Here is a 26,956-nt window from a genome sequence, read left to right as displayed (position 1 = left end):
ATCTTTTTTTCTGACAGAAAGGGATCCTAGAAGGCAGCCTTGGAGGTAATCAGGCTTTGGTGGAGAGAAGCCAAAACTTCCTTCTATTCCCATAAGCAGAAAAATAGCATTAGTGGCTTAATCAATCTCTTCTCAGAAGGGGAGAAAGAGTACAATGATACAAAATAATTGAAGATGTCAATCTCTTCTTTCAGAACAGGAAGCTCTAGCACTGGTACCTTTTAATCTTATATGCCTGTCTACATTTCCTGATGTGACACTGGAAATTTTAAGGATTAAGCAAACTTTGTCTAATTAAACTTTGTCTTCAGTCAGCATCAGTAATTAATACTTTGTTATCATTTTGAACTAAGTAAAGAATTCATGAGAGAGAGATACTCAGTAAGGGAGAAATCATGACCTGTAATGGTACACATTCATGCACCTGTTGAGTTAGTCCTGTATGAGCTAGGTATGCTGCAAGGTACAAGACAAAGAGAACCATTAGCTAGAAGTGTTGAGTCGTTATCATCTGATCCACCAATCAGCTACCAAAGATCTTATCTCTGGAGAAAGGTCATAGAAAGTTACAGGGGTTTACACAATATATACCTTGCAGTATAAAGAAAACAGGTACCAAAGGAGAGGTTATTCAGCCATCCTAACATAGTAAGTAATCAATGGCAATTCTGTATCAAGCAGTTCACAAAAAACAAATTCAGCAAAGAACACAAGGACTGTGTGCTGCCTCTGTGGAGTGAAAACACAATATGTAGCTGCAGATTAGGTAAGATTATCAAGAATCTGTGGCCACTCTCCATTGGTAATGACAGGGCATCATGCGATGATTACAAAAATTACAGAAGATTCCGGGGATCTTGGAAGAGAGCTGAAAAGGAAAGTCCAAGTGATTGTTTCATACCTGCAAGGGAGAGAAGACTGGAAATGCTAGAGGTTAGCATTGGCTTTATCAAAGTTACAAAGCTAAAGGTCTTGGTTTTCTGAAACTTTGGGCCAGATTCCAATCAGAGTGGGATCAATAGAGATGGCCAACATTTCCAGAGAGACAATGTAACAGGGGGCCCTAGCCCTGTCACCAGAAGGCACATCCACCCCTTTAAGGCCAGAACTTTCTGGGCACAGAGTGCTGGTAAAGAAGGGGTTAAATGCTGAGTCTGGCCAGCTAGTCAGCTGACCAGAAAGGGCAGGACTATAAAAACCCTGGGCAGAGCAGCAGTGAGAACGGGGAGGGTAGTTGAAGGGGGAAGAAGTACCTCAGGGAGCTCCATGGAGAAGCTGGGTGAGCATCCAAAGGTGGGAAGAGGGGAACCACAGAAGTCTGGAGAGACAGCAGCCACATCATAACAAGGACATGAGCTGAAGCATGGACCATGTGACTGTAAGCTGACATGCTGCTTTTCTTTATCACGTTAGCTGGTGGCAGTTATTACCCATGTATGGGACTGTTTTGTTTTTGTTTTTTTTCTTTTTGATTAATGATGAAATCATTATGATTATTATGACAGGAGGAGGCTTCATTTTAGGGAACCACTATGGAGTTGGGACCCTGGTGCCAGTGAGGTTGTGATCTTAAAAAGGCTAGGGAGGTCTGGTATACCTGGGGTGCAATTTTATTTTGGTTTTGCTTCTTCTGGACTGAGAGGGTATAAGTTCAGGGTCATTCTCTGGTTTTGAACTTGTGGACCCCCTGGTTGTAGGGCTGGTACCCAGCCCTCTGGGCCAGGGGGGATGGGCTCTAGACAGGAGCAAAGAAAGGAGGCCATAAGCCTCAAGATACTAGAAAAGGCTAGAGCCTTGGAGTCAAACCCTGTTTAGTGGACTTAGACGGGGAGGCCTAGCTAGAGAAAAACAGGGGTCAGGCCCATGTAGGTGAAAGGCCCCAACATACACAATACAATCAGCAGTCTCCCACTAGCAAGAACATCATCATCATAATAATTCCCATCAAGACATGGCAGACGAGTATAGGGTGGGAAATAAGAACTCCAAAGAAGGCTCCAAGGGTGCCCCACGTAAGGCATGGATTACCAGGGAAGATGGCGCAGGGGAGGGTGACCTGCTACATACAAGCTTCTTGCTTTGATATTAGGTTTGATTTAGCCAGGTGGATGCTTGACTAGCAATTCAGAAGGAGCACATTAAGAAGGTCAGGACAGTACAAGCACTTATTCAGCATGTCATAAGCAAATTGAACCACTTTGGCAAATAATAGGAATTTTTTTTTTCTATAACTTATTGATAATGCTAGAAGTCTGTGTAAAAAGCAAAAATATATGGAAATTTCTTGAAATTCTGGTGGCTGGCTTATTAATACCTAGTGGGACAATCCAAATGACTGGAACATTGGAAATATGCCCGTAACCTACTTAGGAAAGATAGAGTTGGGGGGAAAAGCAGGTGGAGGGCAGCACTCCTCAGAGCACAGTTATTCATTTTTTAGTTACTTCTAATTCGGGTCTACTAGCTCCTGCATGCACATGGATCAATGTGCTAGCTAATAAAGCCCAGGAGAGGATACAAGTGAAAGATTTAGGACACTATATGAAACTAGAGAACAAGACAAATAACTCCTTCAATAGCTGATTGTAATACTTAGGGAAAAATTGTGTTGGAAAAACTTCATGGTGGGAGATGTATGCTGGAGGTCCCGTGTGGCTAGTAATAAAACATCATTATTTTCTAAAAATTAGATCACTAGATTTACTTACAGAAAAGTTTTTTTTTCAGTTAGCACAAGTTAATTCTATTTTGTATATTATTATGACGGAGAAAGGTGAATTAAGCTCCCAATGCTGTGAAAAAGCATGCGCAAAACTGAATGACTATTAAGAGGTCTTACAGGGAAGCTTTTTAGCCCAAAAGCTACAATTTTACAATTGAGAAAGAGGACAATGCTAATTAAAAGTCCACCATTTTCCCCTTGTTAAATGAAGGCAACAATTAGAAATAAACTATATTTAATTGTAACACCCACACACACTTGAGGCTGTGTATGGCAAAGTGTGTGCTTTTGGTTGTTGTATAGTGTGTGTGTGTGTGTGTGTGTGTGTGTGTGTGTGTGTGTGGGCAAGATGACCCCTGTTGTTCTGGCCATGTGCTCTGCTCATGGAAAGTTAGGGCCTTGTATATGGGCAAAATATGTAAAATCCTCTGGCCTGATTGGCCAAGGGAGGGCAAAGACTTTTCAGGCAGACTGGTTAAGAGAGAGGCTGGAGTGTGGTACTCACTGATTTGGACAAGGCCAGGATGATGTCATGCAGAGGGATGTAAAGTGAGCTAGGCTGGTTTAAGGTGGAGATCCTCGGGGCTGCTGAAGAGTAAAGTCTTCTCCAAGGGAGAAGAAATTTGCAGACAGCAAAAAGGGAACCTCAGGTAGAAGAGAGAGACAGAGGGAGAATTGTCCCAGTGCCTGGGAACTCCTCTCTCTTCCTTTTCTTCCCCCTCTTCTGAGGTTTTAAGTGATTACCAGGGAGGAAGGTATTGTTTCCTTGGGTTGACTGACCAGGAAATACATCTGGCAAGTTTAAACAGAGTTGAAACCCAGGAGTTTCTAACCCTGCCAGTTTTGGGCCTGGGTTGAAGTTTGCAACTTTCTGTTCCCAGTGGAGCAGTGTGACCCAAACTACCTACAGCCCAGGCCTACAGGGTAGGCCTGGCTTTTCCCCTTTATTTTCCCTTTTATTTCTTTTGATGGTCTGTTGCTGCAGTCAAGCTGTGTGGTTGGGTCAGCTTCAGCCAGTAATCAACCTGGCTCCCTTTTGAGTTTGTCCTGCAGTTTTCATTTTAGCAGGCCATATAATACAGCTGAATTTGGGGTGCATGCATGCTGGCTGGAGCCACAGTTTTCTCCCCTCCCCCCCCCCCCCCCCCACACACACACAGCCTCTCCCTGGGAGCAAAGATCTGCACTCTACCATTTCTCCAGGAGCAACAAAGCCCCTTGCAATGCAGAAGGACCACACTCTCGAGCATCTCCTCATGGCATGGTGAACCCAAGGAGCAGCTTATAGGCCTCTCTGGTGTTAGACCCCCTCTCCAGCCCATTGCTGAAGGGTAGGTATACAGGACGCCCCAGCAAATTTTGTGTTCCCAGATTTCTCGGGCCAGTGGTATAATCTATGGTGTACCCCAAAATGTGAACCTGACCCTTCTTGCTGCCAACCAATGCCCAGCAGAAGAGTTGCATAATAAATGGGAGAAACAATTATATATAAAGAAGTTACAAAGTATAGAAAATGGATAGGGGGATCTAAAGGCATTTCTGTCAAGACTAAGGACAGCATGATGGAGTTTTAAAAAAAAGTATTAGGAACAAAAATTCTAGCAAAACTATAGGGTCCTTACTGGATGGGGGATGGTAAAATTGATGATGCAGAAAAGGCACTATGGACATACATACAGCAAATACTTTTCTGGTTTTGGTAATATCTAGAAGATCTGCTTACATCACATGAGAATAAAGGAATACTTCTCAGTTCCTTACTGAGCAAGAAGAATGTTAACATGCATCTAGATAGACCCAGGTAACTTTTTCCCAAAGTCTCTAGAGCTGGCAAAGGAAATCTTTAGCCTATTCTTGTTCCATTCTAATAAAATGGCAATACTTGAAAATTCCAGAACATTGGAAAAGTGTTAATATACTTGTGGCAGAAGGCCACCTCTGTTTCTCCCCAAAAACTCTGCTCTGTGACAATTTGGTTAGTATAGGCCCTGCAGAGGGTACACGCCTTACCCTATCTCTTTAGGTAATCTGAGCTGGATACATTCCTGAGGGAGGGGGGAAACCTGCTCCCTCTGCCTACGTGACTGGCATCACATACCTGGGTGAGAGGCTTGGGCTTCCTGGTGGGCTGGAGATTGCCAGTCTGCCCAACAACCAGTGATGCATTTCAAATTAGCTGGTTGACCGCCAACAGGTGCTGGCCTCCATTGGGCCAGGTAAATGAGGTCATAAGGGCTATATAAGTTAAGGACTGCCCAGGAGCAAGGGGCAGTAACCATGATGAAAACTCAGAGAGAGAGGATCTGGACCATCTGGAACTTGCTCTCTCTCAAAACTCATGATCAAGGAGCTGCCTGCCTCCAGAGGGAACCTCCACCTGCCTCTGGATGATACTTATGAGTAAGTTACCTGATATCTCACTAGATGTATAGCTTGCAGAAACTCAGATGTGTGATCAAAGGCTACTCCAGCCACCCTGTTTGCTCTATGGGATTTCTCTGATACTACTCAACTCTGTACCCTATTCCAACCCTACTCCTTGTAACCAATAAAGTTCTCCTTTGTACCTAGCATGGGAGACTTATTGGGAGTGGGTCTAGATTATGCCTTGGGATCCCCTTGGTTTAGCTGACTAAGGGAGACCACTACTTGTGCTTCTGACTGAGGGAAGCACCCCAGGTTCTTGAAGTGAGTCAAGTACCCTCAAGGGCTACTAGGCCTGTGTTTCCCAGGGTATGCAGAGCCAGAATCAAGCCCGTCCCTGGGTGATGGCAGCTCTACCCCCAGGCTAGCGGGTGTGCTCCAGAAAGGGGGTCGGCCGGACATGAGGCACCCCCAGGGAGGCAGTCGGAGCCTGGAAGGTGTTCCAGCACAGTGAGGTGGGTGGATCAGTGCAGGAGCACCCCCTACTGGCCCACTACAGTACTATCAATTTTCAAAAAAGGAATGCAGTGTCATCTGTATAATTATGTACCAGTAAGTCTCACAGCAAGGCTGGACAAAAATAATGTGAAGACTGATATGGGATTCAATAAATAGTGATTAAAAGAATGCAGATATAATTAATGCCAATCAACGTTTCATGAACAGTGGGTTTTGTCCAACAAATCTGATTTCATTCCTTGAGAAGATCAGCAGTTTGGCTGATTAGTGATAACTGTGAGGGTAGAATAAAATGAGATATTTTGTAAGGCATTTCACTGAGCTCTCTATGACAATACTGTTTACAAATGAGACTTGGGCAAGATCAGTATTGCATTGATTAAGAACTGGCTGAACAACACATCTCAAAATAATCATCATCAATGGGGAGATTCTGCAAGGACTGGTACTGGACCTGATGATGTTTGACATTCTCATCAATGATCTAGATGGAAATATAAAATAACTGCTGATTAAAACTCACCCATGATAAAAAAAAACAACAAAAAAAACCTTTTTGAGACTGATAATAAATGCAGCATAGTTGGGCTTTTCTAAAAGGTGCTGCTTCTGGGGGTAGGAATGCAGGAAGAATGGTAAAGAAGCTGGATCTCTGAAATGCAGCATAGAGCTCAGTAGGATTTACAAGCTGTATCTTCAGGAAATAATTAAATGTCATCCCAGCCAGGGAACAAGGGAAGGCAACAGCAAGGTGAACTTCATGAAGTTCCAGGCATCACTTTCTCAGACAAACATTTCTATGGGGAAGAGCTTGTGTTTCAAAACCGATTCATAGATGTTAGGGTCGGAAGGGACCTCAATAGATCATCGAGTCCGACCCCCTGCATAAGCAGGAAAGAGTGCTGGGTCTAGATGACCCCAGCTAGATACTCATCCAACCTCCTCTTGAAAACCCCCAGGGTAGGGGAGAGCACCACCTCCCTTGGGAGCCCGTTCCAGACCTTGGCCACTCGAACTGTGAAGAAGTTCTTCCTAATGTCCAATCTAAATCTGCTCTCTGCTAGCTTGTGGCCATTGTTTCTTGTAACCCCCGGGGGTGCCTTGGTGAATAAATACTCACCAATTCCCTTCTGTGCCCCCGTGATGAACTCATAGGCAGCCACAAGGTCCCCTCTCAACCTTCTCTTGTGGAGGCTGAAAAGGTCCAGTTTCTCTAGTCTCTCCTCGTAGGGTGGCCCTTCTCTGGACCCTCTCCAGGTTATCCGCATCCTTCTTGAAGTGTGGCGCCCAGAATTGCACGCAGTAATCCAACTGCGGTCTGACCAGCGCCTGATAGAGGGGAAGTATCACCTCCTTGGACCTATTCGTCATGCATCTGCTGATGCACGATAAAGTGCCATTGGCTTTTTTGATGGCTTCGTCACGCTGCCGGCTCATGTTCATCTTGGAGTCCACTAGGACTCCAAGATCCCTTTCCACCTCTGTGCCACCCAGCAGGTCATTCCCTAGGCTGTAGGTGTGCTGGACATTTTTCCTTCCTAGGTGCAGCACCTTGCATTTCTCCTTGTTGAACTGCATTCTGTTGTTTTCTGCCCACTTGTCCAACCTATCCAGGTCTGCCTGCAGCTGTTCCCTGCCCTCTGGCGTGTCCACATCTCCCCATAGCTTTGTGTCAATGGAGTAAAACATTTTAACAAGATGGATTTTCAAATCTGGAGTGTTTTAAAACCCATTACACAGTGGTGCTCCAAAAGTAGCAAGCATCTTTAAAGCATGTAGACAGGTTTCTGAATCAATGGACTCCATTCTGCAACTCAGTCACACTAGTAACTTTACTCAGAAAAGCCATCCTACTGATTGCCATCAGGCCACCCATGAACGATGAACCCCAAGAGTAGGGACAGATAGAGGCCTGCACGCATCTCAACTACTTCTCAAAGAACAGAAGACAATTAAAAACAGGTCAATCCTCTCCTATTTTTATCCTTCACTGTGAAATGCTGGAATTTGAGAACTTGCCTAATTACATGTGTATTCAACTGTAGCATTCAGAAGTCACAGAGAAGGCTGCTTTATCATGCCAAGTCTAGAAGTTTCTAACATCATCTCTGCATGATAAAAAAAAAATCTCAAAAATGCCTTGATGTTTGCTCTATGATGGAAATTAATGATCTTTAAATCCATCTTGAATTCTGGCAGTCGTAAAATGTTATTGGATGATGTTTAGTCACTGTGGCATAAATGATAGGAAAAAATAACTAGAGTCACAATTTTTTTAAAAAATCAGCTTTTAAAAAATCCTTCACTCTGTTAACCACATGCATGGTTGTGAGTTATAATGTAGGACCACTAGAAACTAACTTATTTTAAATACAGTTTAACCTGTCACAACCAAGGGTGGATCCAGGGGGTTGCACTGGTATACTTGCACCCCGCTTTGATTCCTGCTCCACTCAAAGTTTAAAACGAACTGCACAGCAGTGGCAGCACCATTTCTGTTCGGGCAGCAATGAGAGCATTACCTGAATTCATGACTTGTTAAAATCTACCTAGTGCCTTCTGAACTCTTCTAGCTTCTTTTTACCTGGAGAAAAATATGTGCTATGTTATAGGACAACGCACCAGACCATCTGCGCTCCCTTCTTCAAAATCCTGGTTCTGCCCATGCTCACAAATACTTATAAGTAGAGTTCAGAAAGAGGATGCTATGTAGATGTCAACCCAGGTAAGAACACTGTTTTGTTTTTTTTAATGTAAAGCTAAATCAGTCTGAATCAGTTTCTAACCATATTAGTAACGGATGCAGATGGAGCCGTTTTTAAAACGTATTTTGCCTGAATTTCCTAATTTTCTTTCTCCATTGTGAGTATGAACAAAATATAACACTTTTTTTATACTCACTTTGTAAACGCTAATTTTACCCTGTTCTTTTCATCTGCCCTAATTTATAGTAATTTGCAAGTACTTTCTCATTCCAAAGTACATGGCTTGTTCTGAGAAAATTGGTACTACACTAATGCTGTTTCTGAAAGCATTCTTATGGACCACTGGTTTGTATGTCATAAGGTGCAGAGAGATGTCACCCTGCTAGTGCTGGAGCCAGGTAGACCCCTCTGTCCCCCAGACTGCCTCTGTCATCCACCCCTGAATGCCAGGAACAGCGGTGTCAGTACCACCTACAGTGTTGGAGCTCCTGCTACTTGGGTAGTTCCTGGTGCCCCAGCCATTTCCAGTACTTAGGGTGTTCCTGGGGCCCTGCTATAGCCCCCAGTTCCCTGCCCTGCTGGGATGAGGCCCCTGTGCAGCAGTATGATCCTATGATCCAAGGCATTTGCCACTGGAACTGGAATTGCAGCTCCTCAGCCTTTAGTCCGTGCTTCCCAAACTTTTCCTCAGTGTGACCCCATTTATGACCCCATTTCCTCAGCATGGGCCCATAGTCCCCTGGCCCCATCAGCAACACCCAAGCCTTGGCTGCCACCCATGGAAACCAGTGGCTGCTGTGTCCAGAGCAGAGTGCAGATCCTGACTTCTACCACCCCACCTGGTCCCCTCCCCTGTGGGCAGCACTGCTGGAGTGGAGCCCATGTTGGGGAGGAGGATGCAGGCTTTCCGCTGTAGGCTTGGGCTCCCTGCCCTGTTACCCTCCCCCCAGGGGCTCCACAGCCCAGTGGGCAGGACCTGACATGGGAGGGCAGGAGCACCATGCCATGTCACACCACCGTAGCTGCTAAGCTGAGGCGTCCCCTGCTGGCAGCAGCGTGGACACAACTCTGCACTGCCACCATTGCTATGCCTCACCTTGGTGGCCATGGTGGTGCGGCATTCCCTCCCACAATGGGTCCTACCTGCTGGGCCACAGAGGCAGCTCTTGCCTGGAGCTAGTCCACCCAGCTGCAGCCCTGCATCCTGCTGTGGGCACAGAAATCTCAGGGGGCACATTTATCGTGACCCCATCTGCTGATGTTGTGGTGCCATTTGGGGTCATGAGCTGCAGTTTGGGAACCACTGCTCTAGTCCCTTCAGACCCCTCCAGTTCCAGTGGGGGAGAGAGAGGAGGATGCAAGAGAACCTATGGGACACCCAAGAAATGAGGATCATGAGTGGTCTCTCCTATAGAAAACACTATTTCAGAAGAGGAGGAAGGCAAGAACCAAGATGGGAACTCCAACCCAGATGTGTACATTTTTACAGCCAGTTGCTTCTTGGGAACTGAGACAGCCAAAGCCAGGTGCAGTTCCTGCAAGTGAACAGTGGTAAGGACTAGGAAACAAGCTCTAGTAGGTACAAATTGTCCCTTTCAGAGCCTGTCTGTTTGTCCCCAGAATGACTCTTAGCTCCATGTGAATTTTCAGCCTTCTTTGCCCCTGGCCACAAGATTAAACAGGACATTAAGGGATGGGTTTATTAACCACCAGTTTCCTCGACACACCCAATAGCATGAACCAAAAGAAAGAGGTGCTCCTGGGGAAAAAATGCCCTTTCCTGTAATAAATAGAGGTAATGACTGTTTTATGGCTTGTAACCATACAGCAGTGTAAAGAGAGCTGCTGTTGTAGAATACAGAGAGATGTCACTCTGCTGAGGCTGGAGCCAGATAGACCCCTGTACTAGATCTGTGTGTGTAGGCATGTCTCTGGGTGAGATAGATGGAGAGGAGGGTAGGTCTTGCCAAGGAAACATCCTGTCAGACATGGTAGGGCTGCAAGCAAGCATCTTGAATGCTGGAGCATCACTAGTGGAGGAGAAGAGGGATGGTTCTGAGCAGAGCAGCACAATGAGGTCCTGGTCTCTATCCCTTAAGGATTCTGTCCTCTGAAGCACACAGAGCCGGAACAGAAGTGTGCCTCACATGCTCAAAGATGACCTCTAGAAAGTGCTCCAGCAGATACCCCCTCAGCTGCTTTTGGATAACAGCTTTATTTTTTTTCTTCAGGATAGGACACATTTTTCAAAGATGGGGGACCCTTGAACCTGGTAGAGTTCCTGATTCAACTTGGAACTTGATCCACTGGCATCTGTATTTAATAGTTAATAAATGGGTCTGTAGCAGGACCACATCATGAGGTGGCTGTGTTGTGCTCTGGTAACCTCGCAACTTGTTCTCTGAGCTTTTGCTCCCTCGCCTACCTCAAGGTGCTGTTAATATTTTATTGGAAAAAAGAGAGGTTGCCCCCAGGGTCCCAGAGTGACTGTCTCCTCTTAGTCTATAGATTCCTCCCAAACCCCACTGGTCCCCACCCTGCTCACAAGCATCAGGTAGGGCACTCCCAGCCTGTCTTCACTCTCACGCTAATTCCTTTAATGGCTAGTTTAGTGGGCTCTGAACCCCATGTCTCACAGATGTCACTAGTCATCACTTACATGGGGTACCTCACCCCCAAGGCAATACCACATGCCTGCATTGTAAGCCCAGCCCCTGGCAGAGATCAAAACACTATGTGCCCTTCTGACATTATGTGATCTCCTTCCTCCCTCTCTAGACACATTCAGTCCACCAGCATAAACCACAAACCAAAATATAATCCCCCTGGCTGTAACAAAATTCTAAGCCCACTGGTTGTATAACAAAATCCCCCTCATCCTGAGTCCCTACTCCGTACAAGGCCTCAGCCCCTTAGTTTCAGTTCCCAAGTGGAACAGGATCTCAGACATTAGCTCAGCCAAAACTGTCTTGCTACAGAACTCTTCCCCCTGTAGTATCTAGGGCCAGGCTGCCTGCCCAGGCTCTGGCCCTGGGTTTATATGCCTCCCAAGCCCTGCCCCTTCTGGTCAGGTGGTTCTCCAGCCACCCACAGAGGTTTACAATTAGAGCCAGGGCAGCTTGCCACTGCTGCTTTGACTGTTTTAGCAGTGCTCTTGCTGCCCAAGCAGGGCTCTGCCCTATTGTCTTACTGCAGAGAGGCTAACATTGCAATAGGTCAGGGGTGGGCAAAATATGGCCCATGGGCTAGATCTGGCCCATGAGGCCGTTCTATCCAACCCATGGGGCCCCTAAAAAATTTAGAAAATTAATACAGGAACCAAGGGCAGTAGGACCCAGGGGAAGCATGGTGGGATACCACAACAGCAGGGCCTGCCTGGCCCTGCCCCCGCAGCTGGAAGCCCTAGCAGGGGCTTCTGGCCTGGGATCACATGGCTGCCCCAATGGTGCCAGGACCTCAAGTAAGGTGGAAGTGGGGGAAAGGGCAGAGGAGGAGCCCGGGGAAAAGCTGAGCATGGGTGGGGGGAAAGCGGCCCCTTGCCTGCTCCATGGCCGGCATCCCGCACTGCAGCCACTCGCAGCCCACATGGGGCTGCTTGTGCCTGCTCCAGACAGCCCCATGGGCTGCGAGTGGCTGCAGCAGGGAGCAGCAGCCATAGGGCAGGGTAGGGACCACTTTTCCCCATGCTCAGCTTTTCCCCAGGCTCCTTCCCGATGCAGAGGAAAGTGGCCCCTCGCCTGCCCCATGGCCGGTGCGTTGCACCCACTCGCAGCCCATGCGGGGCTGTCTGGAGCAGGCACAGGCAGCCCCAGGTGGGCTGCAAGTGGCTGCAGCATGGGGCACTGGGCACAGGGTGGGCATGAGGTCACTTTCACCACCCCCACTACACTCAGCACCACCTTGTAACCTGGCCCCCCCCGCAGCCAGCCTGGGCCCCACACCAGCTCCAGTCCTTGCCTGTCGGTGCTGTGTGTGGTTACAGCAGCTGCGGCCCCCCCACTTGCCACACTGGGCAGTGTTTGCCACTGTCGCCTGTGCACTGCCCAGTGCGCAAGCTCCAGGTGGGCAGTAGCAGCCAACATTGCCCGGCACGGTAAGCAGTGGGGGCCAGAGCTGCTACTGCTGATGGGCAAGCCCAGAGCCAGCTTGAAGCCCAGGCTGGCAGCGGGGCGGGTTACAAGCTGGTGCTGAGCATGCGGAAAAGCGGCCCCTCACTCACCCCATGGCCAGCACCCTGTGCTGTACCTGCTTGCAGCCTTCATGGGGCTGCCTGCGCCTGCTCAGGACAGCCCCACATGGGCTGTGAGTGCCTGCAGCAGGGAGTGCTAGCCATGGGGCGGGCAAGGGGCTGCTTTTCCCTGCACTCAGCACCAGCTTCTTCCTTGCCAACAAGCATGGGGTTGGGGCTGTGCACTGCCCCCTACCTGTGTTGCAGGGCTGGGGGGCACTGGGTGTGAGTGGGCGCGGGAGCCAGCAGGAACACAGGGACCGCACCAGTGTCCCAGGGCCAGTGCCAGTGGGACACACAGAGCAGGGTGGCAGGAGCGCGGGGTCCCAGCTGGCAGGGGCTCTATGGAGTGGGGCCAGCTCCCCCCTCTCCCTGCTGGTGCAGCTCAGCCTGGCTCCACAGACCCCTGCCAGCCTGTGCTCTGCTTTGGGCCCCACCAGTGCTGGCCCTGGATCATTGGTCCCAAAACACTGGGACATTGGTCCCAAGACGGTGACCAGGGGGCGGGGCACCAGTCAAGGGGCGGAGCACCTATCAAGTGGTGGGGCTACCCATATGGCCCTCAACAGCCTGCCAAAACTGGGTAAGCAGCCCTCCACCTGAAATAATTGCCTGCCCGTGCAATAGCTGCTTGTAGTCTTTGGCCTCTGGTTGCCTACTCCCCTGCAGCCAGTTCATTAAGGGCAGTATTTCCCTCCACCTGAGGAACTCTCTGCTGCTGCTTTTCCCCTTAAAGTAACAGGGACCCCCTGGCTCCCTGTTATAGGATCTATAAAGAAAATACCCTCCAGTAGAAAGGACACATCAAAGGGAAATGGTGCGCTTGCTTTTTTCCTTACTGCTGATTGCCAGTTAGGTGCGGTGAAGGGTGAAGTAGTACTGGTCAGAACAGGCTCTCTCAGTTTGGATGAGCTGTGTGCATGTTGTCAGGATATCACTCATGATATTATATTACAAATACTCATAACAACCTTGTTAGTTATAATAATGAAACCAAAGACTTTGGGTCTTAGCAACAGAGGGTTTATTGCTCATGAACAAGCCTAGGCACTAACTGTCATGCCCCATTCACACATGGTGTTAAGTAGGTTATCTGCAAACACGGCTCCAGTATAAAACACAGCCCCTAGCTCAGTGCAAAGTATCTAGGGTTCCCAGCCCTTTATTATGCATCGATCAAAACAATTTCATGTCTATAGCATATACACCCTACTGCTTGCCAAATGCTAAAACATCTTTAGGTGACATCACCCACATCCAGTTTTAACCAGACATTGTAGCTTTCCCATCAGAAGGGACGACCTGTTTACCAGCTCACTCTGTTCTCTGTTTTGGTGTCTTGTACACATCTTATCCATTGTTTTCCATACATTGCCCTTCTGAGATGTCCTAAAATGAATATTCCTAACTTTCCAAGTATTTCCACTTATATCATGCATGGTCTGCTTTCTGTTCACCAATGTCTATCGCTCATCCTGTTATTGAGGCCGACTTTGGTTCATGCTATTAACAAGCCTCTGTATGATTTCTATATACACAGATCAGTGGTTGTATTAACATATGCTCCAGTGAGGACTACATCACTTCAATCTTGGCATTTCTACTTTGACAGTTTCTTTAAACCAGTTCCTAAAAATCAAGGTAATTTTTATTTACTGCTGTTTGACTAGGGAGTCTACAGGTACATGGTAGTTGTTGGGTGGGTATTATGGCTATTAGTTGTTCTAATGTTTTATTTCTATGACTATTACAATAAAAATTCCCTAGGAGGTTTTAATTTGCACTTTAGAGAAGCTTTTAATGGAGACCTACTATACTATGCTTTAATTGGTACCTACTATACTAGGCTGTATAATTAAACTGTTCCAGTTCCTGGGTATTTCTGTGGGTTAGAGCACTTATTTCATGTTTTTTATTTCTATACAGGACCACTGTATCCTTACCACTGTAAGTGAGGATAACACATTTAGCTTCTGTACCACATTTCCACGTGCGAACTAATGGTAAGGGGGAATGAAGATTGCAAACATATATTTTGTTTGCATTTATAATAACTTTAAAATGTGCCATTTTGAGACTGAAAACTTGCTTCTACACTATGAAAAACAACTTCTTCATAACAGGAACACATGGGAAGGAATCTCTAAAGAAACCTCACCAGGACTTTAACAACATCCACTCCTCCCTTAGACTAACTCTGGAATATTTAACCCATCAAATTAATTTCTTAGACACTACAGTGAAGGTTTGCAATGGACATACTGCCATCATGTTGTATCAGAAACGAACCAACCACCAAAGGTACCTTCACGTCCCTGGCTTTCAACCTAAGGACACCGTTAGATCCATCGTTTACAGTTAAGCTCTATGTTACAACCGGATCTGCTCTGATCCCACTGATTAGGATGTACACTTCAAGGATCTGGAGCAGGGATTCCTACAATTACAATACAATTCCAGAACTGTATCTATTCAAATCAACAAAGACAAACTCAGACATCACTCTAACCTGCTACAAAAAAAATCCCTGGGACAAGGACAACAGAATACCTTTGGTTGTCATCTACAGCCCCAAGCTTGAACACCTTAATCACTAATGACATCTAACGCTTCCTGGAAAATGATGACTTTCTCAAGGTAGCCATGGGGGACAAACCTATCCTAGCTTACAGACAGTACACCCAACTTCAAACCATGTCTATCAAGCCACAGACTAACTAACTCCCATCATCACCAAGGCACCAGGCCTTGTAATGGACCCAAATGCCAGCTATGCCTTCACATTAATACATACCACATAATCACTGGATCAAATAACAAGGAATATAACATATGCTCCAGCAAGAACTACATCACTTCAATCTTGACATTTCTACTTGGACAGTTTCTTTAAACCAGTTCCTAAAAAATCATGGTAATTCACCTGCAACTCTACCAATGCCATATATGCCATCACCTGCATACAGTGTACTGCTGCTGTCTACATCAGACAGAAGGAGAAATTTCTACATGTAAAAATGAATGAACACTGATTTGACATTGGCTGCAGAAAGACATGAAGGCCTGTGGCAGAATATTCCATCACTGACCTCAGGATCACTGTTTTCAGGCAGCAAAATTTTTTAAACCAATTTGAATGGGAAATAGCATAAAAAAATTGTCCGCAGATTGGATTATGTGTGGTCTAAACATGGACTATGGATTCTTATCCCATTACCTGGATTAGTTTTTGTGGCCCCTCTGCTTCTATGGATTCTTTGCTTGTTTGCCTCTCCTAGCACTGCCTTTCTCCCACACCCTTCCTCTCCATCTTCCTTTCTCACCTTTTGCATTCAAAATGCTCACTCCACTTTATACGTTGCTTTTTGCTTATCCTTTCACATCATCTGATGAATTGAGCTCAAATTCACAAAAGCTTATGCTCTAGTCTAGATATCTTATTTAATTGGTCTATAAGGTACATACCAACCCTACCATCTGATTGACTTCAAGCTAACATGGCTAACTACCTCTCCATGTGTAAGCAAACCAGTAAGCAAACTTCATCCCACTGTCTCAGTGTTGTGACCCTCGCTCTCTTTACCCTCTTGTATTCATCCCTTTTCATGTAACAGTCATAGCTAATCTTTGGCTCTAGTCATTCAATGGACAGCAGGCAAGTGAGCTGCTCCACTTACGCAGAGTCCTGTTGAATCCTGTGGGGGTATACAGATATAAGAGTCTGCCTGTACACTGCCAGTTGCGAGATCAGCTCCCAAGACTGCAAATACTTCAAGACAGGGACTATTTCTTTTTCTGTAGAGTGCCCAGTATTTCACATAAATAATAAGTAAATGAAGCAGACTGACTGACCAGCTCTACATGAGATCTATGTTATTGGTTTTGGTTAGGCCTGATTTATACAGTGCAAACCTTAATGTTTCCTCAAACAAAGCTGACCTTTCTGAGCCAATCTTTTGAATCAGAATACGTTAATTTATGCAGGAACCCCTTTACCTTTATTCTGCTTGACAGTCTATATATTTGTTTATGGCGTTCAAAACAAACCCACTGGTAGAGGATACTGAGCTTAGAGAAGAATTGTGTATTATTCTCCTGTTAGAAACAGCCAAGAGAAATTTAAGATAGCTTAGCTACAGAACATAATGAAAAGCAAAGAAACTGAGTAATGGGATGAGTCACAGTTGTGTAAGGACATGGATTGATTTGTCTGTGTAGTCTAGAATTTCTGTTGAGTAGTATCTCAGTTTTCTGTACATTGTAATTTAGATTAATAAGAGCATCTCATTACTGTGTTTTCACCTTTTCTTTAATGTTTTTCTTTAAAAATTGTATTTGCATATGTAAATAAACAAAATAGTCATAGTAAGACAAATAATAATGTCAAATAGTTGTTTTTTTTCCTTATGCCTGGTGAAAAAACAAATGTTGAAGTGGGATAAGCTAAAAATACAGAAGTCATGTACAAGATCTTACCTACCAAAGGAATACCATGCATAAATGAGCTTCTTATTAGTAGGGACACAAATCTGGCCAGGCCAAGCCTCAATACTCTGCATAGCAGAACTGAGCACAGTTAGGGCTATACTCTGTTCCACCTACTTCATGCCTCTCACCCTGTTCAAGTCCCTAAAAACTCATTAATACATCTACTTTTGAAACATAGTCATCTTAGTCTAAACACTCACAAAAAGGAGTCAAGAGGAAAAGTGTACCACTGCCCCACAAATCTTTTGCATTAATGGTTTTTCAGGAACTCAAGTAGGGTAGGATAGGATTGCACTTGGGCACGTATATGGATTTAGGTGCCTAATAACTGGAATAGGATCTGGCCCTGATCTAGTTAGGGGTCAGATCTCTGTGATACAAGTCACCCGCACCCAGCCACACCTGCTGTTTGGAGAATCCCCAAAATGCTATTTCTGTCTGCTGGCAGTGGCCACTACAAAATTGGCTATGGCCACTACAAAATTGGTTCAGAAGGGTCCTGAAGCAATATGGTAAGTCAAAATCAACTTGCCAAAAGTCAGTGTTTTCAACAAGAAAGGGGCATGATGACTGTCAATAGGGCCTGTTCTCTTTGTTAACAATATGCAACTAAGTCACAGTGAACAAAGCTAGCCATGGGAAAGTCAGGATCTGAGGCAAGCTGGAGGACACTTAAGAATTCCAGGTACAGCAGAAGGCCAGGTGAGCTTTCAGCCTTTGTTACCATCTTGGCTCAAGCCTCTGCACAGTGGATTTACATGTTTGGCTATAGATAGCAGTGCTCCTCTGTGCCAACTTTGCTTTTTATCTGAGAGCCACTGTTCTCTGCAGATATTTGTAGCAAAGAAAAAGCTTGGGCACTTGCATATGGAAATACTTAAGTACTTTTCAATTTTATATTTGGATTATAAATTGTGGAAGTTGGTTCTCTGCTAACATAGACACCAGTACAGGTGATATTTTTAGTATCAGGCTGAGAATACACACTTAATGTACAACTTTCTTCATCATGATACAAATCTGAGTAAATACATTTTTTAATTTCTTTCACAAAAATTTCTAAATGTGAACTGGGGTAGGAATACAAAGGAGGTAACTTTAGTTAATGTGTCATCTAATACAGTAAAAATGCTATTTCAGTTTTCTGTATGGCTCTGTGGCTTTGGGAAGAATGGTGGTATGGGACAGGATAAATGTTCATAGCTTTAAAATTCAAAGTGGGGAAATGCTGTTTCATTAAACACCTTGATTTTATTCTATAGATTTTTGTTATGAGACAAGTTCTTTTCATACTCTAGTAATCTGTTAGTAGTCTGTCTAGTAGTGTGTATGGAATGGGAGGGCTATTGCCAAGAAAGAAGTGACACAGTTTCTTTTTAACTAATTTTCAGGTCTGTTGTGTGAGAATTAAGAAATCACAGCTCATATGAAAACTCCAGAGACTTTTGTCAATGACACTTCCTGAAATCTCTATTAAATAAAAGTGGCCGCTAAGCAGAGCTTTCTAGAAAACTTCCTTGACACACCTTAACTCACTCCAGGCCTGTGTTTTAAAAATAATTCATCCTGCACAACTGTGACTTCAGTACACTAGTAGTACTATTGGAATGAAGTATCTTTGATCATTTTAAATAGTGCCTCAGGCATGAAGAAAATTTGGTGCACACGTATGATCTAGAGAGCTAGAATAAGAAATAATTTAATTTCTTGTTTGGCAGATGTGCTACATTAGACAAGTAATTTAATCTCTTTCTGCTTCCATTTCCCTCATCTAAGATGGAGATGAATGGTATTTCCCTTTTCCTGCTTTTTGTTATGTAAGTCCTTCAAAGCACAAACTACACTTTATTTATGTGCATGTACTCCAGTCTCAGTTGAGGCCTTCTAAGCATTACTTGTCTACAAATAAGTCATGTAATAATTAACTGACCGGTGTGGGAATCAGAAAGTCAGACTTAATTTCCAGATAAGCAACTGATTTTCTTCCATGTACTGTTGCAGTTTCCCCCATCTATACAACTGGAATAATACTCAGTAGCATAAGTACGGGGGGCAAGTGGGGCACAAACCCCAGGTGATAACTATGAGGAGGCACCAGAATATCTCCCCCAGGAGTCTTTGTTGTGGCAGGGGCAGCTCTGTATATCTGGGCAGTGGGAGTGAGTGGGGCGAGTGTAATGGTGCTCCCTGACCCATAGGGAGTCTGCCATAGCAAGCAGAGCCCTGTGTCCAATTGCATATCTGGTCTTGGGGGAAATGAGCATAGCACCAGGTGCAACTCCCAGGGAGCCTGCACCACATAGCTACTGCCACCAGAGCTGACCCTGCTACAGCAGCAGTAGCTGCCTTCAGTGTGCAGAGAACCTAAGCAGGTAAGACTTCCCCCTCCCTCTACAGTGGTCAACATACCCCCCAGTCCTGTCCCTGGTGCTGAACCAGCTCACTGCACCTCTGATAATAAAAATAGCAATTTTTATCCACAGATCCCCAATATTGCTACAGAAATGCAAATTTAGAACATATAAGAAAACTACAATAAGAAATAAACTCATACTGAGGCAGTGCCATCACATATGGATCCTTATTTAGCTTTCGAAGACACCAAAGTTCACAGATACTTGTTTTGACCCATTTCTAATTATAACCAGACCTGACAACACCTGAATAATATGAAGATGCATTATTCAACTCCATTCACTGACCATCCTGGGGTAAGGACTTCCGGAAGAACTGTGGGTAAGGGGGATACCAAGTATTTTTCTAAAACCCAGATCTCCCTTTCCTAACTAAGGAGAGTTGACATGTCTGCAGGCCTTGCTCCATGTTCAAATTAAAGCTGGATAGAAACCAACTGTAGAGTTGTTACACATTTTCAAGAATTAACTTTATAGCTGATTGGCTCCTTTTAGAGCTGGATAGTCATTTTTGCATGTGTAATTGGTCTAAATTTATTGTGTGATTGACCAGTTAATTGTATAATATATGTAACATGCAGCATGGATCTGTAGGATTTAAAACAAATATGTCTGATAGCTGGGCACTTGAAAGGAATGAAATATGCTGAAGAGGACAGGGGTGGGGTCAGGAGGGTATACTGTTGCACTTATACCCAGGTGTACTGTTGCATTTATACCCACCTCTAATTCCTGTTCCACCTAAAGTTTAAAACCAACTGCATGGCAGCAGAAGCACCAGCATTTCTAGTCAGGCAGTGCTGAGGGAATCTATTGATTTTATGGCTCATTGTAATCTACCTGATCCCTTCTAAACTCATCATTCAACAGGCATTAATGACCCTCTCTTCTTTTCAATGGTCTTGATGTTCTACCAGTCAACCTAGCCTTTGTTCTGCAGTTTTGCTGCCTGTTAGCTGCTCCTGGTAACAAATTTCCTATTTCACAGCTGACTTTTTAACTCATTCTAATGAAGTTATATTTGTTTTTTATTAATTCTTAAACTAAATAATACAGCCCTAGCCTCCTTGCCTATAAGTAGAGCTTCTAGTTTTTCCTTTAACTGGAAAAAATATGAGATGTTTCATAGGTGATGACACCCTTCAACATTTGCAATCCGCTTTTCAAAATCCTAGATCCAGCCATTGTAGAGAGCCCTGTGATCACCCCGCTCTGTTGCTGGAAAGGCTGGGAAAACACCAATGAACATCATGCCCACTAAAATGGAAAGGAGCTGCATCTTGTGGCAGTGCCTAAAAGATCCATCACCAAGCTCAGGAGGCCATTGGCTTAGTGCAGCTAGGATGGGCAAGAGAAGGATGTTGTTGGCTTAGAAACAATACTTAAAGGTCTCTTTTTTGGGGAATTGGCTTATAGGCATAGATATATGCATTATAAGGGGCCAAGATGGGCAGCAGGAGTTAACTGGATTTCTGAAGAGCTTGGGAGATGCACATACAGCTTCTCATGGCCCGGAAAACACACGGGCTATCTGACGCAACAAGGCCAATGGATGGACACAACCTAAAAATTGAGAGAGGCATGCCATAACAAGAGATCACAGCCTTCAAGGCAGACAGGTTGTCTAATACATCAAGGTCACAGAGCCATGGAAAGCCAGGGACTCCGTCTGAAAGGTGTATGAGACAGAGTTAGTGACTTGGATTCCAGAGAAGGGGCACAGAGAAAAGACCAAGTGATCTGGCAGTCCAGAGAAGGGACACAGAGAAAAGAGTTAAAGCTTCCAGAGTCAGGAGCCTGAGATCTCAACTGGCCTGGAAGCCCAGAACTGAGAGACTGTGCCCATGAGGAGTAAAGAAGACCAGAGCAGGAGAGTGGAGAGTTTGTCCTGGGTATGACCTGAAACTGCCACTCTATTGGGTATGGTTAGTGTGATGGAGCTACCCGTAGTGGGGTAGGTTCTGCAAAATGCTTCATAATAACCACCCTGAGGAATGGGCAGGGGTGAATATAAGGTGCCTTAAAACCCTAGCTCCCACTGCCTTGTGGGTTACCCTTCATCAGAAAAAGGCTAGGGGGAGCATACCCTGACAGAAAAACCCTTGGTGAAGGCCAAGGAAAGAGATGTGTGGCAGAAATACACTTTGAACCTGTCACTTTGAGAGGAGAGCACTGGTGTAAAAGCCGCCAGTGAAAAGAGGAGACATTTTTGGATGAGTGCCAGCCTGGCAATAGGCCAAGCAAAGCCAGCCACAGTGTACCAGCTGAGAGTAAACTAACCTGGAGCAGTGAGCCCCTCCCTTTTTGTCTTTATGTTTTACAGGATGAAACCACCACTGAAGCATCATGAAGTCTGCTGGGTACAGAGGGGAATCAAGCTTGACTATGTTATGTGTAATAATTGTGTTTTGCTGTGTTTGTAAAGTGCAATTGCTATAAGCAATGGTAATGTCAACTGTGCTAGATTGTGAAGTGTAAAGCAAAATTTCTCGATAGGCTATAAAATACCTTCAGAGTGGCTACAAAAAATGATGCATCACGCAGAGCTTCGCATCCTAGACCTCACAGAGTTCAGTCATGCCAAGGATCGAGAAGGCTGGATTGTTTGTTTTATTGTCATCCTTTTGTTTCCTTTCCTCCTCCCCGCTCCCCGCCCCTGCACTTGTTTTTGCTTTGTTTGTGTTAGAATTAATGTATTTTAGCTTGTACAGTAGAAATAGTAATGTAACATAGTTTTATTAATTCCCAGAATTTGTGCAGTTTGGCAACACAGAGTAAAATAATGGACTCCTGAGGAAAACCAGGGCTTTCCTGTGCAGACAGCATACCTGATTTCCATCTTGGAATGGGAAAGTCCTAACCCTTGGCATTTCTCCAGACTGTTACAGGTTGGAGGGATGCTGCTAGTGCTAAAATGGCATCAAGTGTCCAGCTGATACAACAAGAAAGCATTGCCCAGTATACAGGAGGGGTAAAGTTGCCAAGAACATGTCTGGTCCTCAGAGATTCTGACCATGAAATGTTTTTTCTGATCTGAATAGTCATCTTGACAATCAGATAAGACACTGACTGTGGAGTGACATGCTACCTGAAATGCTGTGTTAAAGATTTGGTAGGCATCTCAGGCCATACATTCCCTGGTCCCAGTATGGGAGGCCTATTTAAACCTAATTGGCTAAAACTTGGTTGCTGGGCTTCAGAGTGCTAAGGCAAGAGACCAAGTTAGAGGGGGTATGGGTGACATTTGAACAACAGTTAAGGGTTCATTACAGCGTCCAGCCCACTGGAGCCCATGACCACGAATGTTGTTATACTTTTCCCAGGATGACTGGTGGAAGTCCTCCCCACAAATCACATGGACATTCCAGGTGATGCACTAGTATAGTGTGAAGATATATCTTCAAGGAGGGGATATGTTGGCTTAGAAATGGTATTTAAAGGTCTCTTTTTCTGGGAATTGGCTTATAGGTATAGATATATGCATTATAAGGGGTCAAGATGGGCAGCAGGAGTTAATTGGATTTCTAAAGAGCTTGGGAGATGCACACATAGCTTCTCATGGCCCTGAAAACACACTGGCTATCTAACATAACAAGGCTGTTACCAGATTTGCTTGTCACTTTGGGGTGTGCTCATTTATTAGGGGTACATTTCTGGGGTCTCTGTAATTCTATCAATGTGCTTCTTGTGTTACTTGTGTTTCTATATGGAGATGTATTGCTCCCTTTGGCAAGTCCTCACCCCCAATAGAGCTATCTTGCAGAACTTTGTTTCAATGGGGCTGGGTTCCTCCAACCACTGAATCAGTCAAACACATATATCCACATACACACACAGATTAACAGGACACGTCTGAACCAGGCTAGGTTATTCAGCATTGACAGACTGACACCTTTATGTGCCTTATACTCAGTTCATCCCTTATTTCAGCAGGACAACACTAACAGAGTACGTCTGAGCAGGCTGGGTCCAATCAGCACTTTCAGCTGATACCCTCATGCACCTCAAAACTCAGCACGCCCCAATCTCTTGTCACAATTGTCCTAGTAGTAAGTCCCTTGATGAGCAGACCCCACTGTAATTTTGGGCATTACAGGGGTCTTTGGCTTAGGTAAAAGAAGCGTTGCTGCAGAGCAAATGGGAAGGTCAAGGGGAAGGAAGAATAAGTGAGTTTCAGAGAGAGAGAGTATCGCAACCAACTTAGTCATAAAAGTTATTTATTGCTGGGTGTATAAACTTATGATGACACCAGTAGCAATAGACATACAAGAGAGACAAATAAAAGTTACAATATTACATAGTTTCAATTAGGTATTTGGGGAAGCCTAGCTCAAATATGATTAGCAAAAGGCAGGTTTAGAAAGCTGTGCCTGGAGTAAGAGAGTAAAAGTCTGGTTCCTGGTGTCAGACAGAGTGATCAGCAAAAGTCAGGTTTAGAAAGCTGTCTCTGGAGTAAGAAAGCAAAAGTCAGGCTCCTGGAGTCAGAGAGAGAGAGTGAGAGTTGGGGTCTCACCACTCAGCAAAGCTTGAACCAGTCGAGGTTCCCAAGTGTTTGTTGGAGCTTGCAGACAGGCAGAGCCCTCAGCATGATTGATGAAAGGGTTCCAGGAAGAAAAGGAGTGGAACTGGTGCAGCTTTTGGATCCAAGCACCAGGACAGAAACTTGAGCTTGGGTAGGGTTTTTTGTAGAGCACTTACAATGTCTCAAGGGAGAACACTAGGTTTGTTTATGGGTAAACAATGGCTCATATGCTGGATAACAGGAACTGATCACTCCTGACTATGGGTAGCATTACTCTGAGGGAGCTCACAATACAGACAGGCAGATTCAGTGTTTTGGGTACTAATAAAGGAGTAATTACTAGAATTGGTCTGATAAATGCTGAGCTGGGTGTGTGAAGACATGGGTTGGTTAGCATTTGGAGCAGAGATCCCCATCATGCAGTGCTTCCCTGCTTCTCTGGTCCCAGAATTCAGTGCGGTCCTTGCCTTGGAATCTCTATTCTCCATCCTGAATGCTAATGGAGGTGGTTTCCTGTCACATCTCCCAGGTAAATGAGATCATCTGGTTCCATTTCTGATGTAAATGAGACCAGGGTAGTTGCTTCACTCTTATCACCCTTGTCTAGAGGGCTTTAGATGTGTCTCCCACTGCATTTTCATTGTCTTTTGTAAGTCCTTACTCTAATCAGTTCTTGTTCAGGCAGAGGTGAGGAGGGGGTGAGTCCTTTGTGAGTCAGACAGGCTGTGTACTGAACTAGGGTTCCCCAAGAACACAGAGCTGGGACGTAACAAGGCCAATGGATGGACACAACCTGAAAATGATGTGGGGCATGCCATAATATGAGATCACAGCCTTCAAGGCAGACAGGTTGTGTAACACAACAAGGACATGCAGCCTGGGAACCAAAGAAGTATGTACCATACTGGCCCATAACATAAGTAATACCAGCAACAAGGCCTCAGAGAGCAGGAGGGCCTAAATCCCAGTGTTGGGAGAACAGATCAAATTAGAAGGCCCAGAAGGTTACGTGGACATGGGATGACAGAGAGACAACCAAGTAGAGATGATGAAGAGTCATTAGGAGTCATCAAGGGGGAAGGAGAATATAAAAACAGAGACTTGAGATTAACAAAGGGTCCCTGCCTTTGTCCTGTCCCTCCGTTTTGCTCCCTGAGAGGGGTCCCCATCCCTGTCCCCTGGGAAGTCTCCCCGAGGCCACCATGGATGGAGGGCATACCAGTAGTCCGTCTCATGCACACCACTGGAGAGGGGCTGTGGGCCTCGGCATCCCACTTCCAGACTTCTGACACCTAACAGAGAGAGCCTCTGAGTGGAGCCTGCATCTTAACCAGATGTACTTTGACTCTGATGACAGCTCTAGGATTGGTAGATATAGAAGTGTTTGATTGTTTGTATTGTTACTTTTTTGTTCTTACTCTGTATCAATAAATTCGCCTATTATCAACTGGCAGGTGTTGTGGTTGGTCTGAGGGTTGTGCCTGCTCAGAACAAAGAGACAGGTGCTGGGTCCAAATCCAGTGCCAACAATTGGCAAGGGTGGACAAGAGAGGGATGTGACCCAGCAACAATCCCATGCACTAGTATAGGCTGGAGACTGACAGGCTGAACAGCAAGTCCGCAGAAAAGGACCTGGGGGTTACAGTGGACAATAAGCTGAATATGAGGCAACAGTGTGCCCTTGCATGAAGAAGGCTAATGGCATACTGGACTGCATTGGAAGAAATGTTGCCAGCAGTTTGAGGGAAGTGATACTTCCCCTTTATTCTGCACTGGCGAGGCCACATCTGGAGTATTGTGTTCAGTTTTGGCTCCCCACTACAGAAAGGATGTGGACAAGTTGGAAAGTCTGGTGGAGGGGAACAAAAATGGTTCGGGGGTTGGGGGACATGACTCATGAGGAGAGACTGAGGGAACTGGGCTTATTTAGACTGGAAAAGAAAAGACTGAGGAGGGATTTGACAGCTGCCTGACAGTGGGGCTTCCAAGGGAGCTGGAGCTGCACTGTTCGCAGTGGTGGCAGATGACAGAACAAGGAGCAGTGGGCTCAAGCTGCAGCAAAGCAAGTTTAGGTTAGAGATCAGCAAAAGACTTTCTGAGGAGGAGGGTAGCGAAGCATTGGAGCAGGCTACCCAGGGCAGTGCTGGACTCTCCTCTCCATCCTTGGAGGTTTTGAAGGCCCAGGTAGACAAAGCCTGAGCTGGGATGATCTACTTGGGGAGGGTCCTGCTGTGAGCAAGGGTCCCCTTCCACCCCGCCTGTCGGAGGCCGCTTCCAGCCGCGGGGCCACAAGAGCTGGGCCAGGGCAGCGAGCGGCCCCCGGGGAGCCTGGTGTTCACAACCACTTCCCCCGCGTCTCTCTACTGCAGCGAGGCGTGCGCCCGCGGAGCCTGAGCCGCGCGCTGCCACGTGGTGCCTCCGCGCCCCGCCCCGCCCCGCCCCGCCGGCCCGGCTCCGGCTCCGGCTCTGCAGCCGCGGGAGGCGCCGGGAGCAGCAGCAACGGTAGAGGCAGCGCGGCGGGCGGGCGCAGACGTGCTCCGCTCCCCGGCCGCGGTCCTCCATGAAGATGAACTCGCCCTGGGCGCGCTTCTACTCCAACAGCTGCTGCCTGTGCTGCCATGTCCGCACCGGCACCATCATCCTGGGCGTCTGGTACCTGGTGAGCGGCGCTGGCGGGGCCGGGGGCCGAGCTGCTCCATGGGGCTTGGCTTGAGGGAGGCGTCCGCAGCACGGGGGCATGTGCTGAGCCTCCAGCACGCGGGGCGAGGAGGGCTGGACCTCCCTCAGGAGCCTGAGCCTGCCTGTGCCCCTGAGCGAGAGGACAGCAGCTGGTCTTGGGGGTGGCAGCGCTTGACCCTGGGTCCCGCAGCTTCAGAGGCAGGTTCGTGGCTGTGGGAGGCTTGAGGTCCCCTCTCAGCCCCTGGAGACCTCAGCACCAGGGCCGCATCTTAGTTGGCGCAGGGGGCAACTGTGCTGCTGCCTCAGGGCCTGGGG

General features: G+C 46.1%; 1 protein-coding gene and 1 long non-coding RNA gene across 4 annotated transcripts in view; both read left to right on the top strand.

Annotated features, from left to right (window-relative positions):
* The first annotated feature begins 8,184 nt into the window (after window positions 1–8,184).
* On the top strand, window positions 8,185–16,984 carry LOC102569958 (uncharacterized). Its single transcript, XR_002092845.1, has 3 exons — window positions 8,185–8,330; window positions 14,079–14,179; window positions 14,465–16,984. It is a non-coding gene; the product is annotated as an uncharacterized LOC102569958 (long non-coding RNA).
* Window positions 16,985–26,420: 9,436 nt separating this feature from the next.
* The window catches only part of LAPTM4B (lysosomal protein transmembrane 4 beta), a 112,724-nt gene continuing 112,188 nt past the window's right edge, over window positions 26,421–26,956 (top strand). For 2 of the 3 annotated variants that reach the window (XR_002092870.2, XM_006273235.3), the window contains exon 1: window positions 26,423–26,621. Coding sequence is in view for 2 of the 3 variants with exons in the window: in XM_006273235.3 (XP_006273297.1) it covers window positions 26,523–26,621 (99 nt within the window). In the remaining variant the exon portion in view is untranslated. Of the gene's footprint in view, window positions 26,622–26,956 lie in introns of all 3 variants that reach the window. The other variant, XM_059723857.1, reaches the window with a different exon arrangement.

Source organism: Alligator mississippiensis, chromosome 3 (assembly GCF_030867095.1).
Source record: "Alligator mississippiensis isolate rAllMis1 chromosome 3, rAllMis1, whole genome shotgun sequence".
NCBI lineage: Eukaryota > Metazoa > Chordata > Crocodylia > Alligatoridae > Alligator > Alligator mississippiensis.
The sequence above is the reverse complement of the archived record's forward strand: the minus strand, read 5'-3'. Positions and strand labels throughout refer to the sequence as shown.